Raw genomic sequence first — 16,202 nt, 5'->3', positions numbered from 1 at the left:
TGCCAAACACAATTGCGTGATAATGTCCTGCCTTATTTCTTTCTCTCATTCAGACTCCTACAACAGTTCCACTGACACAAAGGACCTCAACAATGGATTTACATCCTCTTTTTTCAGTATTTCTCGATTCGTTTTTATCTCATACGCCCAACGCTGATGGGATGCACCGAATGAACTCTGCTTAATGTATCACTGCTCTGAATATGAGTCTGCTTATTTCAGAGAGTGTTTGCATATGTTTTTGTGTATGTGTGTTGGATATTGATTCCCCTCTTCTCTGTGCCCCTTAAATACATTCTCCCAGAAAATGGGTCTCTCTGATACATGCTATTTCAAGCCACATGTCAGTGGCGGGTGGCTCCAAAAAATTTCCAGTGCTACGTAAATTGATTATTAGTTTGGTATACAAATTGTTCAATGTTTTTTGCATTTAATTATTTATTGGTTAATCAGCATTTGCAAATTGTCACACATTTGTGGGTCAGTTTTGAATTGTGACTTTTCTGACAGGTTTTGAATCACAAATTCATTTTATAAGTACATTGCTGTCTCTTTAGACTGCAAAAAATAAATAAAAAAATGTTTTGTTCATCAGTAATTTTGTCTTATTTACATTTTTAAAACAACTGAACATTCTTAAACCAAGATTCATTTAATAGAAAAAAACAAAACAAATGGTATATACAGGTGATGAATTACCTTGCAGTTTTTTTCTTCATTTGTAGCATAAATGTAACAAAACAAGTAACATACTTTGTTCAATTTTACACTGATAAAAGAAAAAACACGAATGCAGTAGGAAATATGATTGACGTTCTGTAAAATGACAAATAGAGAAAACATTTAGCAATGCAGTCAATCACAATATTTATGTTCGACTCTTTGACTCAAGCAGTATCGTGTTGTGTCTCTTAGGGTGAGATGTAATGCTGAAATGTTACAGTTACACAGGAACAAAACTCGTATGACATCACAACCAAATTCATATAGTGGCAACAAATTTGATGAAAAATGAAATCCACATTGTGTGCAGAGAAAGACCAGCTACTTTCTCAGTTAGGTAACTCATACAGTGTGGTTCAAAGAGTTTGGGATATTAAGAGTGACTCCATTATTCTGTACACAAATTACTTAAAAGATTCACTTCTGCAAATAAAAGTGGTTGCAGCTTGCAGAATATTGTGTACCTGTATGTTCTTTAGCACTATAATATGACAAACAGGCAGCAAGGATGACAGAGAGGTAGTAAGTGACTTAAATTGCAAAAACTAAAAGTATTAACGTGTAATTGTAACATTTAAACATAACACAACTCTTCCTAAAAAGACATGCTATTACATGAGTTACAGAGCTGAACAAAACTGTTCTATGATTGGCCTGACAGTCTGATCGGCAGAGAGTACAAACTTTGTGAAATGTATTTGTGAATGAAAATAAGAGGTAAAAATCTCAAAATATCTAAACACAAATCTAAGGTGAAGTCAAATGTATAAAGATTTGCAAATGCTGGATTCAACAATCTATTTCTATTTAAATATAAATATAACTCATGAACACACATTTATATTTTGCGAATTAGGTTTACGCATTAGTGAATTGCAAATTGTGAATATATATTTATTTTAATACTGTTCTGATCCTAAATACATCTGCAATGCCCATCATATTACATCACCTTAAGCTGCTATGATGTCATTAAAGAGTTTAAACTCATTAATTGACCAAATCTACCAATGAAACAACCAGGACTGTTCAAAAGATTATATATAAAAAAAAAAAGTAGCGCCCTAATTGTAGATAAGCAGATAATCTCAAAAAGATATGTAGAACACCTTAAATTAGATCAGAGGAGAGAAAACAGTTCAAGACCCGATGCAAAAAGGACCAGAACAGCCAACAAGCCTGGAAGATAAAGATTAGCTTGAATGTTAGCCAAATCAGACAGGTATACAGACTGTTCAATTCAGACAAAGGAAATAATACAAACCAGACAAGCTTAGTTCTGACCATCTCTTTCTAGATTCTTTAAATCTGTCTGTATGTAACATTACTTATACTTCACTGGCAGCTTATCCTTCCTGAAGACATGGTTCATCTCAATGACCTGTTTTTCCAAACTATTCAGCACAAGACATTCTTAAAGGGATAGCTCACCCAAAATTAATTACTCGCCGTCATGTCGTTCCAAACCCATAAGACTTTCGTTTATCTTCACACAAAAAATAAATATCTTTTTGATGAAATCTGAGACATTTCTGTCCCTCCATAGACATCTATGCAACTGACACTTTAACACTTCAACAAGTTCATAAAGAGATTGTAAAACTAATCCATGTGAATTGAGCGGTTCAGTCCAAATTTTCTGAAGAGACACGATCGCTTCATATGTTGAACAGATTGAATTTAGGCTTTTATTCACATAAACATTCATCAACTCACACATCAGTTGTGGTAAACAGAAGCTCAAGCATGTTCACCTGACATGCGAGAACCAATGAGGTTCATTCTCGTGTTACGCAGCACGTTTGATCTTCAGCAAGAACCAATGAGGTTCATTCTTGTGTTACGCAGCACGTTTGAGCTTCCTCAAGAACCAATGAGGTTCATTCTCGTGTTACGCAGCACGTTTGAGCTTCCTCAAGAACCAATGAGGTTCATTCTCGTGTTACGCAGCACGTTTGAGCTTCCTCAAGAACCAATGAGGTTCATTCTCGTGTTACGCAGAACGTTTGAGCTTCAGCAAGAACCAATGAGGTTCATTCTCGTGTTACGCAGAACGTTTGAGCTTCAGCAAGAACCAATGAGGTTCATTCTCGTGTTACGCAGAACGTTTGAGCTTCAGCAAGAACCAATGAGGTTCATTCTCGTGTTACGCAGCACGTTTGAGCTTCAGCAAGAACCAATGAGGTTCATTCTCCTGTTACGCAGAACATTTGAGCTTCAGCAAGAACCAATGAGGTTCATTCTCGTGTTACGCAGCACGTTTGATCTTCAGCAAGAACCAATGAGGTTCATTCTTGTGTTACGCAGCACGTTTGAGCTTCCTCAAGAACCAATGAGGTTCATTCTCGTGTTACGCAGAACGTTTGAGCTTCAGCAAGAACCAATGAGGTTCATTCTCGTGTTACGCAGAACGTTTGAGCTTCAGCAAGAACCAATGAGGTTCATTCTCGTGTTACGCAGAACGTTTGAGCTTCAGCAAGAACCAATGAGGTTCATTCTCGTGTTACGCAGCACGTTTGAGCTTCAGCAAGAACCAATGAGGTTCATTCTCCTGTTACGCAGAACATTTGAGCTTCAGCAAGAACCAATGAGGTTCATTCTCGTGTTACGCAGCACGTTTGAGCTTCAGCAAGAACCAATGAGGTTCATTCTCCTGTTACGCAGAACATTTGAGCTTCAGCAAGAACCAATGAGGTTCATTCTCGTGTTACGCAGCACGTTTGATCTTCAGCAAGAACCAATGAGGTTCATTCTTGTGTGTTACGCAGAACGTTTGATCTTCAGCAAGAACCAATAAGGTTCATTCTTGTGTGTTACACAGCACGTTTGATCTTCAGCAAGAACCAATGAGGTTAATTCTCGTGTTACACAGCACGTTTGATCTTTAGCAAGAACCAATAAGGTTCATTCCTGTGTGTTACACAGCACGTTTGATCTTCAGCAAGAACCAATGAGGTTAATTCTCGTGTTACACAGCACGTTTGATCTTTAGCAAGAACCAATGAGGTTCATTCTCGTGTTACGCAGCACGTTTGATCTTCAGCAAGAACCAATGAGGTTCATTCTCGTGTTACGCAGCACGTTTGATCTTCAGCAAGAACCAATGAGGTTCATTCTTGTGTTACGCAGCACGTTTGATCTTTAGCAAGAACCAATGAGGTTCATTCTCGTGTTACGCAGCACGTTTGATCTTCAGCAAGAACCAATGAGGTTCATTCTCGTGTTACGCAGCACGTTTGATCTTCAGCAAGAACCAATGAGGTTCATTCTTGTGTTACGCAGCACGTTTGATCTTCAGCAAGAACCAATGAGGTTCATTCTTGTGTTACGCAGCACGTTTGAGCTTCCTCAAGAACCAATGAGGTTCATTCTCGTGTTACGCAGCACGTTTGATCTTCAGCAAGAACCAATGAGGTTCATTCTTGTGTTACGCAGCACGTTTGATCTTCAGCAAGAACCAATGAGGTTCATTCTCGTGTTACGCAGCACGTTTGAGCTTCAGCAAGAACAAATGAGGTTCATTCTCGTGTTACGCAGCACGTTTGATCTTCAGCAAGAACCAATGAGGTTCATTCTTGTGTTACGCAGCACGTTTGAGCTTCCTCAAGAACCAATGAGGTTCATTCTCGTGTTACGCAGCACGTTTGAGCTTCCTCAAGAACCAATGAGGTTCATTCTTGTTTTACGCAGCACGTTTGAGCTTCCTCAAGAACCAATGAGGTTCATTCTTGTTTTACGCAGCACGTTTGAGCTTCAGCAAGAACCAATGAGGTTCATTCTTGTTTTACGCAGCACGTTTGAGCTTCCTCAAGAACCAATGAGGTTCATTCTCGTGTTACGCAGCACGTTTGAGCTTCAGCAAGAACCAATGAGGTTCATTCTTGTTTTACGCAGCACGTTTGAGCTTCAGCAAGAACCAATGAGGTTCATTCTCGTGTTACGCAGAACATTTGAGCTTCAGCAAGAACCAATGAGGTTCATTCTCGTGTTACGCAGAACGTTTGATCTTCAGCAAGAACCAATGAGGTTCATTCTCGTGTTACGCAGAACGTTTGAGCTTCAGCAAGAACCAATGAGGTTCATTCTCGTGTTACGCAGCACGTTTGATCTTCAGCAAGAACCAATGAGGTTCATTCTTCTGTGTTACGCAGAACGTTTGATCTTCAGCAAGAACCAATAAGGTTCATTCTTGTGTGTTACACAGCACATTTGAGCTTCAGCAAGAACCAATGAGGTTAATTCTCGTGTTACACAGCACGTTTGATCTTAAGCAAGAACCAATGAGGTTCATTCTCGTGTTACGCAGCACGTTTGATCTTTAGCAAGAACCAATGAGGTTCATTCTCCTGTTACGCAGAACATTTGATCTTCAGCAAGAACCAATGAGGTTCATTCTCGTGTTACGCAGCACGTTTGAGCTTCAGCAAGAACCAATGAGGTTCATTCTCGTGTTACGCAGAACGTTTGATCTTCAGCAAGAACCAATGAGGTTCATTCTTGTGTGTTACGCAGAACGTTTGATCTTCAGCAAGAACCAATGAGGTTCATTCTTGTGTGTTACACAGAACGTTTGAGCTTCAGCAAGAACCAATGAGGTTTATTCTTGTGTTACGCAGCACGTTTGCTTCAGCAAGAGGTTTGTTTTCGCACGTCAAGCAGGTTTGGTCCAGCTTCTGTTTATTTTCGCTGCTCGATGTCTATGTCAATAAAATACAAATTTTAATCTGTGTCAAAGCGTCAAAGTGGTAGTTGAGTAGTTGTCTATGGAGGGACAGAAATCTTTCAGATTTCATTAAAAATATCTTCATTTGTGTTTCGAAAATGAACTAAAGTCTTATGGGTTTGGAACGACATGAGGGTGAGTAATTAATGACAGAATTTTTATTTGGGGGTGAACTATCCCTTTACAGGAATATTCCAAGTTCAATATATGTTAAAGAATATGTTCGCCAATTTTCAACCAGCCTAGTATTGTTACAATGACAGTAGTATATGCAAATGAACATTACTCAGTACTCTTCCTCCATGTTCCCGGCACCCAGGATATCCCCATTTATCTGTCTGCAAAAGTTTGCCGGATGCTGGGGCTTTTGTTAAAACTACAGGTTGAACTTCTGCAATTTGCCTGTCTGCCCACAGACAGTCGAATCAAAAGAGGTGCGGTGCTAAAATCAAAAGTGCATTATGGGTGTTTTGGCAGTTTTTGGCAAAAGGGGACATCACAGCCCTTTTCTTCTTTTTTCTCTAGTAATATAGCACTGATTTAATTTTCTTTCTTCATATTTCTACTGCATAGACAGCCAAGTTCTATTAAAAGCCTTGTCAGTGGTGAATTACCCCTTCATGCTGAATTGACAGCATTTGTGGTATAATGTTGATTGATTATCACAAAAAAACTATTTTGACCCTAATCTAAAAAAAAAAATCTCTGTTACGGTGATAAACTTACAATGGAAGACAATGGGGCCAGTTTTGAAGAATTTGAAGCAGAAATGTGAGGTTATCATTTTGTAAAAGCATGTACATCGATTCTTCTGTTAAAACGTGTGTATTATTTGAACAGTAATGTAAATCCAATTTTTTATAGTCATTTTAGGGTTTATGCTGTTGCGCTGTCATGGCAACAACATTGTAAGAATGGATATAACTTTTGAAACGGTGAGGTTTTTCTTAATGTTTACAGATTGGCCTCGTTCGCTTCCATTCTAAGTGTCTCACTGTAACCCAGGTTTTTGCTTTGTTTTTTTAAGAAAATTATGTTTTTGTGGTAATCAACATTATGCCAGTCCAACAAATGCTGTCAATTAAGCTTACATGCATATTATTAACCCTGGATATTATTTTAAAACATGTTACTCCAAGGCCAAGATGACAATTTGGACGTTAAGACACAAGGTGCATAACATATCTTTATCATGCAATTTAAAATAAGGTTTTAAACACACATACAGAACCCCCTAAGCGTACCTGTGGCAGTGCGATGGAGAGTTGTCTCTGTAGCGAGTCCTTCTCATGACCCAGCTCTCGCAGACGTAGCTGTGCCGTGCCGAGACTGTCCTGGGTCTCTCGGAGACTCTCTAGCAGCCGCTCTCGCTCCGTCAGCATGTTCACCATTAGAGACTCCAGATTTCCAGTGCTCCCCCCCTCGTCTCCACCACGGGCCTCTCGGCTCCCATAGCCACCACCCATGCCCCCTGCACCGCCTCCCATACCCCCACCGCCTCCGGCAGGAGAGGACGAGCCTCCTCCACCACCACCCCGCCCGTCCTCCGAGATGGTGGGCATCACCTCACACATCATCTTGAGGCCGTGAACAGGTGTGAGAGTTCGTTATCTGATAGCGTGAGGGAGGTTAAAGGTGAGTGTGTGTATGTGGTGGCCTTACAAGTTTGCAAAGAGGAATTTGAGAGAATCACTGTGTGGGACCGCAAATCTGACAGTATTTGCGTGCCAGAGAGCCTACGGCAAACAGAAAAACAACTTGTCATTCATATGCGGATGTCTAGGATGGAGTAACGTGAGGACTGTGGTAAGAATGTGTGCAGTAACAGTCTGTGTAATGTGTGTGGGAATGTGTGTTGTGTGGAGTATTGCAGATATATTATGCGTACAGTTGTTCTCTCTTACTTTTCCTCTATATCTTGTCCCTCAGTTAGTGTCTGTTTGTTTTCACCCTCTATTCAAGCTTTCTTGGTGGAATATCCTAATTGCTGTGCTCTTCTTCAAGGGTGGACCAGTACTGCCAGTTTATCTGAGAGGTCTTCTTTTTGAGCTTATTATCCACTGTCTTTTCCTTTATTTTTCCTCAGTACTCAGGTAGATTCATGAGTTGTGTTGCTATTTCCTGAATGGCTTCAAGGCTCCTGATTGGCTCTTAGTATGTGCTGTTCAAAATCCTTGGCTTGGGTGTGTTTGGGTTGAGCAGCAGGGTGTGGTCTCAGGTGGAACAAAAGTGGCAGGAGAAAGTTGGAGGGGAAAGTCGCTGGGTCGCAGGGACTGGATTGGGTGAAAGGAAGGGTGGGCATGGAGGAGAGTCTTCTACCCAATGGGTTCGAACTTCAAGTAAAGGAGAGCTGAAGAGGGAAATAAAGGAGAGTGACATTAGCACAAATGGTCAAAGCCGGGCAAGTCATGAAGAAATCAAGCGTTATAGATCAAATCCAGTGAATTCTCAATCTCTCAGTAAACCAGACTTAGAAAGTAAATCTGATGGGTTGATGTTTCATTTTCAAAGCAGTAAGTGTCCCAAATTACTTTCGGTATTTTGCAATAGTGTTTTTATTGATAAAAAAAGGAAAAACAAGACAGTAAATAGGGAGAAAATAACACAGTAGACAAAACCAAAAAGCATTCGGACAGCAAGAGGTGATAGAAAACTTTTAGGATATCTTACTCTTGCAATTACTGATAAAACATGCTTTCAATGCATTAAATGTTGCAATACAAGCTGTCAGGTAACACTGGGAAAGGGCAGCATCTGTGCTGTTGGATTACTATCAGCTGTCATTTAAATCTTTGTGAACATAAAACATATTGTGATCACGGACACCATTAAAACATTGAATGGAAAACACTAATGCTTAAAAGTTATCTGCCAATATTGATGGTGAAAACATTTACATGCACATACTGTAACTTCCTGATTACGGCCCATATTCTGTGTAAGACTTTATTCTGAAAACAGACTTTCATATGTGCCAGAGCTTTTGACATATTACTCATTTTTATATGTAATCAGCATATGGGTGAAATGAATAAGATATGCACATGTTTTTGTTTGCTTGTGCCATTTATAGTCCATCATACATTTTAGTCATTTAAACAACACATGAAATATCATTCATATCCCTAACAATAACACACAGGCTATGAATTGCAACATGTAGGTCATGAGACTGTTACAAATATAGGCCATGATGTTGCTTTTAATTTCATAAAATCTTTGCAAGAACAGAAATAGAGTCTCCAGTGTCTCAGCATTTTTTTAGCTGTTTATATCGAATATCCCCACGAATTACCTTTGCTTGGACATATGCACATATAAAGATTGTTCGGTAACGGTGGATATTCTGAATATAACCCAAAAATCGTATTCATACACAAACATGCCATCTAATTCAGATTTCTAGAAACCAAAAAAACTGGCTTATTCTGGCTATGGCAGTGTTCGCATGACCCGTATCCTTATCACAATATGACCAATTTCTGTTCAATTTCAGAATATTCTTGCGCTGAGTGAGAGACATGGACTGAAATCACTCGGTTCTTCGACTCAGGAGTCAGCACTAGATGGTGGCAGACACATTGGGGAGCATCAAACTAAAAATAACATTGTAACCATCGGGTTTCCCCATTACAGAAATCTGGGAATAGCATGAAAGAGCGTCCTGTTCCAGTGAATGTGGACACAGGAATTTGGAAGAATCAACAGAGCAGTGATGCCTCGCACAGGCCACAAATCGTGTTAAATACTCCGTCTTCAATGTTAACGACGTCGAGGCGAATGAAGACAATGTATCAGCCTCGTTTCCGCGACTGTCATGCAGAACATTCAAATCAACACCCAATTCCATTTGTTTTGTCTCTCTGTCTGTCGGTCCATCCGTCTCTCTGCTTCCCTCCCTCTCTCTTCCTCCGACACACACCTATTTCAGATTCCCTTCAATATAGACAGCAGCCGTTTCCTAATACCACATCTCACCGCTTTTATTTTCCGTTCGGTTATATTCCTATATATATTCCTTTGGTATATCTGCTAGATGGGCTTTGTAGATCCTATTAGTCATCAGGCTAATGGTTGCGCATGATATACGGAAATGAAATTCATGATGTGTAACGATCATGTAGCCGGGCAGCGCTTTTTGTGTGTCCATGGACGTTGTCGAAACGCAGGAAGGAAGAAACGGGTGTCGTTTTAAGGGAACCAGTGCGTGATTGGAAGCTGCTGATCTTGTTTATTCCGTACTAACATGAAGAGAATGATCAAAAATAAGCACCGCTCCGTTTCGCCCAAACGACGCTCAGTTTCATAGTGTAAAAGGCTGAATGTATGTGTTGACGTATTCCTCTGCCGCTCGCTCCACCATGATGTGTATATATATATATATATATATATATATGCCGTCTTTCTCCTGCAGAGACGCGACTGGACATGCCGTGTCGAAATGAAATGATTACATTTAAACTATAGTCTTATGAATAACGCATCGTGTCATTTCTTCAAATGTTGCTATTTTATTCTCTTCCTCCCATCCTTTCGCCTCGCCCCCTCCTCCCAAGTCCTCCATCCCCCTCCTCATCTCCACAGCTGGGCGATATCACACACATACAAACATGCATATATAAGAAAATACATGCGATGCTGACATATGCACCGCTCACCGTTGTCATCGTCGAAGAGTAAACGCTAGACATCATCATCATCATTTCATCCCCGTCGACCCCATCGGAGCGCAGCGCTTTCGGGTGCCGAATTTGCCCAGTTATCAGCCTCCCCCCTTCCCTCTTCCTCACACATGTAACGACGGCACCGAGCAAGCAAACGTTACACCTAACCACAGTCTCTCTCTCTCTCTCTCTCTTCCTCTCTCTCTCTCTATCTCTCTCTCTCCCCCTTCCCTCCCTCCCTCTCGATGTAAAGGTGCTGGCTCTTAAAGAAACACTCGCGCCTGCTTCACCACCACAGTAATCACAGACACGAGCTGTTGCTAGGGCTACTGTAACTGTATGATATCATGTCTGTGAAATACACGATCCGCCACCTCACATAAGAAGACTAACGTGTTATTTTAAGAGCAATGCTTGAGCATTCATGGGCGAAAGGTCCAAATGGTCAGCTCAGGGTACCACTGAGAACTTGAGCAGTCTGTCCACTCGCCACATCCACTCCCTCTACCGGTCACTTTCGGTATTGCGCCTCTCAAACCATCCGCACTTGTTAGCAATTATCACCTAATTTTTCAGATTCTCATTGCATCGTCACTCAAGAGGGGTTTTTATTGTGTTTAAAACGGTAATTTTATGATAACTGTGTTTGAGTAAAATAATATTTTGCATAGGCAAATCCTTTTCGAAATCCGTCAGTCCACTTGTCTTTCCTAAATATTTTCCAGTCACACGAATCGCTCTATGAAGCAGTTTTTTTTTTTTACATTAAAAATAACTCCTCTATTTGTTTTATCTAACGTTATTTGGAATTTGAATACTTAAGAACTGAACGCCTGATAAAACTTACAATTTATTGGCAAAGTACAATTTATATTTAAAACTTTTAGGAGGTAGTTTTGTTATTTTTCCGTCAGATTTCGAACTGAAAGCGCACGAGCTGAGTTGCCTACTACTGTCGCTATGGTTTCCTCCTCAGACAAACGTAACGTCTTTTCATATTCATATTTAATTTCAATAAACTTAATATAACTTCTGTTGGTTTAAACGCTGTTACAGTTAAAACATCAATATTTTATATAGTAAAATAGAAGCCTGTTTGTAACACCCATAATCTTACTTTGACAGAATTTGAGAAAGTTCATTAGCCGCCTCAGACACCCCACAACCTTTCTCATAAAAAAAGCTAATAATTTGTGATGTATATAGCCTATCTATCACATAGCCTATTTTTATAACCAGCCATAAAATAATAAAAAGCTATATCCGTATGACGAGCGCTTGCGGAAAATCATGCTGCGGTCACACCATGTCGTAATTACCGTAAATAAGAGATGACAACAAGTGATGCTGTACTTGGAGCTGCTCGCGTCCTCTGGTAAGGTTTTATACGTTTCTCACTATTAATTACAAAATTAATCTGCGTGGTCGCGTAGTACAGCGGTCACGTGGTAGGCTACAAACCGTAGCTCTCAGAATATTACGAGTCTACGATATTACGAGTCTTGTAATTACGCGTTCTACGGTCATGTAAATGCTTTTTGCAGGTCCGAAATGCCTTTAAATTGCCCGCGACACGTCTTGCGCCGAGAATCCCCTTTCAGTGGTGGATGCAACAGACATGAATGCAATAAGCCAATATAAAATAGACACCGGTGACATCTCCACCAATAAAACAAACGGTGAGGAGAGCTTCTACTTTGATAAACGCCAATAAAACAAGGGTAGAATAGGGTGGAGCTATGAGAAGAGTCCCGAAAGGGATGACGTAATGTGTTTTTAGAGGATGATGTCATCGTTGTGCACAAGGAGAAGATTTAAAGACACAGCTGTGCTTTGGTACAACTTGCAGCTGGAGCAAGTACTGCACGAGAACAATGTGGTGGATGTCAGCTTTACATTAGTCGAAATAAAACGACCTCACGTGATATTTTCAAAGCAGTTTTTCCACTTCTCACTTTGAGAACCCCAAATCATATGCCAGTTTTACACAACACCCCCAAGTATAACAAGGTGCCAAAATGCACGCGAGTCTTAAACATAACACACTACTCTAATGCATTACATGTATCTGTAACTTGCATAGCTTGTAGTACTAGCATCTCTACCCATGCACTGCTGCCAGTAACCATGGCAACAGAGGCAACATGGTGTTTATCAGAGTATCTTTTGGAGCTGCAGCATCAGAGCTTTCCAGGCCAGTGAGCGCTTAGGAAAGGAGAAAAGGAGAGGACACTGTTGAGGAACACTGGGACGTAACCAACCCTAGTCCTCACAGGTTCAGGAAAAGTTCAGGATGAGCAGCAGGTCACAAAAAAAGCCTCAGCTCAGAAGAAAACCTTGAGCGATACTACCATTACAATTATAACTGAGGGTTTTGTTTACTTTTATTTAAAGGATAAGTTTACCCAAAAATGGGCATTCTGTAATCATTTACTCACCATTTTGTTGTTCCAAACTTGTATAACTTTATCTTCTTCTGTAGATCACACAAAAGATTTTGAAGAAAGTTGGCAACCAAACAGTTATGGTTACTTACCATTGATTTCCATCAAATGGAGAAGAAAACCCAGATATATTTCTCACAACATCTTTTATATTCCATGGAACGTGGAGATGATGACAGAATTTTCTTTTTTGGGGTAAACTATCCCTTTAAGATGTTTGTTGCAACTGACACACTCTTAATTAGAAAGGTTCTTTATTGGCATGGTTCCTTGAAGAACCTTGAAGAAATCTATAGAACCTTTCAATTCCGCAACAAGTTCTTTATAGTGAAAAAAGTTTCTTAGATGATTAAAATGTTCTTCACACCAAGAAAAAAAAAAAAAGGTTCTTTTAAGAACTGTTGACTGAAAGATAATTTGGGGACCCAAAATGGTTCTTCTGTGGCATCGCTGCAAAAACCCTCTTTTGAAACCTTTATTTTTACGAGTGCGCAGATGTCAATTTATGTGCTGCTCCAGGACCCAAACAGCAGATTCATACAATCAACGTGCTTTTTTTAACATTTAAACTATCTATACAATTTTTGCACGTTAGATTATTCATGCCGTACTATAGCCTACTCTTGTCTCCATGTCCTGCAAATGACTAGAGATAAAAATCGCAGAGGGAGACTGTTGTCTGTCCCTGTGAACTCAGCACATTTATATTCTCTCTCTCTCTCTCTCTCTCTCTCTGTGTGTGTGTGTGTGCTGGTGGCCTGAAGTGCAGGACAGTTTGCTTCTGTCAATAGCAAAGTGATGACCCAAAAAACACCCGAGCATTATCAGAAAGTACATCAGGACCAATGTTTCACGCTCAGACTGCAATCCATTGTCTGCATTTTCACCGCTGCCTGACCATACAGCAGCACAGAGAACAATAGATACTGCATAATGGTGCAGAAGCAGCAGAAATGGCTCATATGTGGATATCATGATATAGGAGATGACACTATGTTTGGCACACGTCTAGAAGTGCAGTGGGAAGTTTTATTAGCTCATAGCTCCCTCTTCTGTCCATCAAGGCTATTGCAATATGGCCCAGATACAAACACAAGAGGTGCTGTAGTGTTGAATAATAGTGCTCTGTGTTAAATGCTTAGTTGTCTCTTATCATCACTCAAACCTCACAGGCTGAGAAAAGACAGGGAGAGAGAAAGATCAAGGGTAGAGACAGGAAATGTGAATGAGAGAACGTCAAGAGAGAGTATCAAATACCTGGTTGTCCAATAAGAAATCAGCTATTGTGCCATTCTAGTGACCGCTTTCCTATAGAAAGGACCAATACATCTGCCTCAGATCTGTTTCTGCTAAAAAAAAAACTAATACACAAGAACTTCCGATTTTAAAGGGACAGTTCACCTAAAAATAAGAAGTCTGTCATAATTTACTCACTCTGGCTGCCATTCTTCTTCACAAAACGTCAGCCTCATACACCATTCACTTACATAGTATGGCGATGAAAAACGATCTAAGGGTGAGTGAATAGGAGAGATTTTTTTGTGTGTGTGGACTAATCCTTTAAGAAACCTGTCTCAAAAAAAAAAAAAAAAAAAAAAATTCGTTACCGGTTTTTGCAGATATAGATGTTGAGAGTAGAACAAAAGTTGAGATGTGCCCCTAACATAAGCAAATGCGAGAAACAGGATGTGGAAACCAGACTGTCAATACTTCAGAGACTTCTGTACAGTATACTGACTTCATGAGGGTTGATATTATAAAAAAAAGAGGGGCATTGTGAAAAGTGGATGATTCAGCAGCAGTCAGCCCACTCAGTGATGCAAATGACTCGAACAGAAGCCCTCTTTCACACTATCCAAAGCAAGTACTCGTTTCATCAGACTCTCTTCCCACAGTCTTTGAGTCATCTTTCTTGGCTCTTTATTTCATTCCTCTTGTCTTTTACAGGCTACAGCATTCAACAAATAATTCCTTCCTCTGTTTGCTGGTTAACACAGAGTTCCCTGTCCTTGCGAAATGACATCAAACCAAAGAAAAAATCTAATCATAATCTAGGCTACTCCATTTACTTTCTCAACGCATCCTAGTCTTATTTTGATTAATCTCCATCAGTGTTATTCTAGTATTATTTATTATAGTAGGCCTATTCATATTTTGAGTTAGGCTACCCTTTATCTTAGTCATATTAGTACATTAACTTTATTTTTTATGATGCTTTGCTTCAATTAACGATTGGTAATAGTTTTAGTTAACAATAACAACAATAATCTCGCTAGATTCATTATTTCAATGGAAAAACCCATTATAAATGTAAAATGGGTTCCTAACACAATTTCATGTCGACTTCAAGAGATAATTTACTCAGCATAAATGACTTGCTTTACTCATTCCAAACCTGTATGACTTAAATTCTCCTGCAGATCACAGAATAATAATTTTTTAGAATGTTTCTATCCATATAAAGCCCACTGATTTTTATTTTATGAAGAAAAAAACATTTTCAAAATATTTTTAGCAACACCACACAATAAAGTCCCATTAGTTAACGTTAATGAGTGCATTTACTTACATTAAGAATGAACAATACATTTGTTTTAGTATTTAATCTTTTGTTAACGTTAATAAAATGACAATTATTAGTGACAGCTCAGTTCTATTAAATATTACCAGATGCAACTTTTGATTTTAATAAAGTATCAAATTAGCATCAACTAAGAATAATCCATTATTTAGGAGTATTTCTTTTTTATTGTTAGCTCATGTTAATTTATGTAGTTAACCTAACTAATGTTAACAAATGGATCTTTTATGTTTCACAGAAAGTAATTCATACAGGTCTGGAACAGAGAATAAATGAGGAAATCTCTTGGCGCAAAACCTCTCAAGTAAACAAGAGAACAGTTTAAATATGTGGACAGCACTTAAGTTTCAGAGCGGCGTAGTGATGTTTGAGTGGAAGGACATTATTTACATATCTATGTAGCATCACTAGTGAGTGTAACTGAAAGGTGACAGCTGCAGCAGAAGAGGCGGAGCAACGAGGTCACTGGGGTTAGAGAGAGAGAGTCTGACAGAATTGGAATGGAATTTACAGCAAGTATGTGCCATGTGGCAAGGAGTGCGAGCAAACGACATTCAACGCAGATCAGTGAATACTTCAGAACAATGCCGATGTCACAACAAGAGAGGTGCAAACTGATTTACTGGAGGAGAAATGCAGAACAGCTGAAACTGACATTTGGCCAGTTTCAGTTTGGAAACATATGGGTCGAGTCATCCTGTGGATGCTTTTGATGGTATTTGTTGGAGATCACAGTGATCTAAACATGATATAAAAGAAAGCACAACACTACAGTCTCAAAGTATCTGTTGAGTAAGAGTTAGTTTACCCCCCCAAAAAAGACAATTCTGTCAATCCAAACCATTTTGAAAAAATGTCACCATGTTTTTTGGCTATACAGTGAAAGTCAATAAGGGCCCAATCTTGTTTAACTATTAAATTTGTTCAAAATATATTTTTGTGTTTGTGTGTGCGTGCGCGTTCGACAAAATGTTCATCTGAGTAAATTTTTGGCTGAAATATCCCTTTAAGAAAACCACATTTTCTTTGCAATAGATTGCAGGATTTAAAATCTGACAACAGTAGCA

General features: G+C 39.4%; 1 protein-coding gene across 3 annotated transcripts in view; it reads right to left on the bottom strand.

The window, feature by feature from the left end:
• The window catches only part of ppfia3 (PTPRF interacting protein alpha 3), a 40,527-nt gene extending 30,223 nt beyond the window's left edge, over positions 1 to 10,304 (bottom strand). For all 3 annotated transcript variants that reach the window (XR_014629465.1, XM_084426594.1, XM_084426595.1), the window contains exons 1-2: positions 10,105 to 10,304; positions 6,691 to 7,796 (exon numbers count right to left, since the gene is read on the bottom strand). Coding sequence is in view for 2 of the 3 variants with exons in the window: in XM_084426594.1 (XP_084282720.1) it covers positions 6,691 to 7,023 (333 nt within the window). In the remaining variant the exon portion in view is untranslated. The remainder of the gene's footprint in view (positions 1 to 6,690; positions 7,797 to 10,104) is intronic.
• Positions 10,305 to 16,202: the final 5,898 nt, after the last annotated feature.

The sequence above is a fragment of the Rutilus rutilus genome (genome assembly GCF_951802725.1).
Source record: "Rutilus rutilus genome assembly, chromosome: 1".
NCBI classification, from domain to species: Eukaryota; Metazoa; Chordata; class Actinopteri; order Cypriniformes; family Leuciscidae; genus Rutilus; species Rutilus rutilus.
Note: the sequence above shows the minus strand (reverse complement) of the source record. Positions and strands in the feature narration are given on the sequence as shown.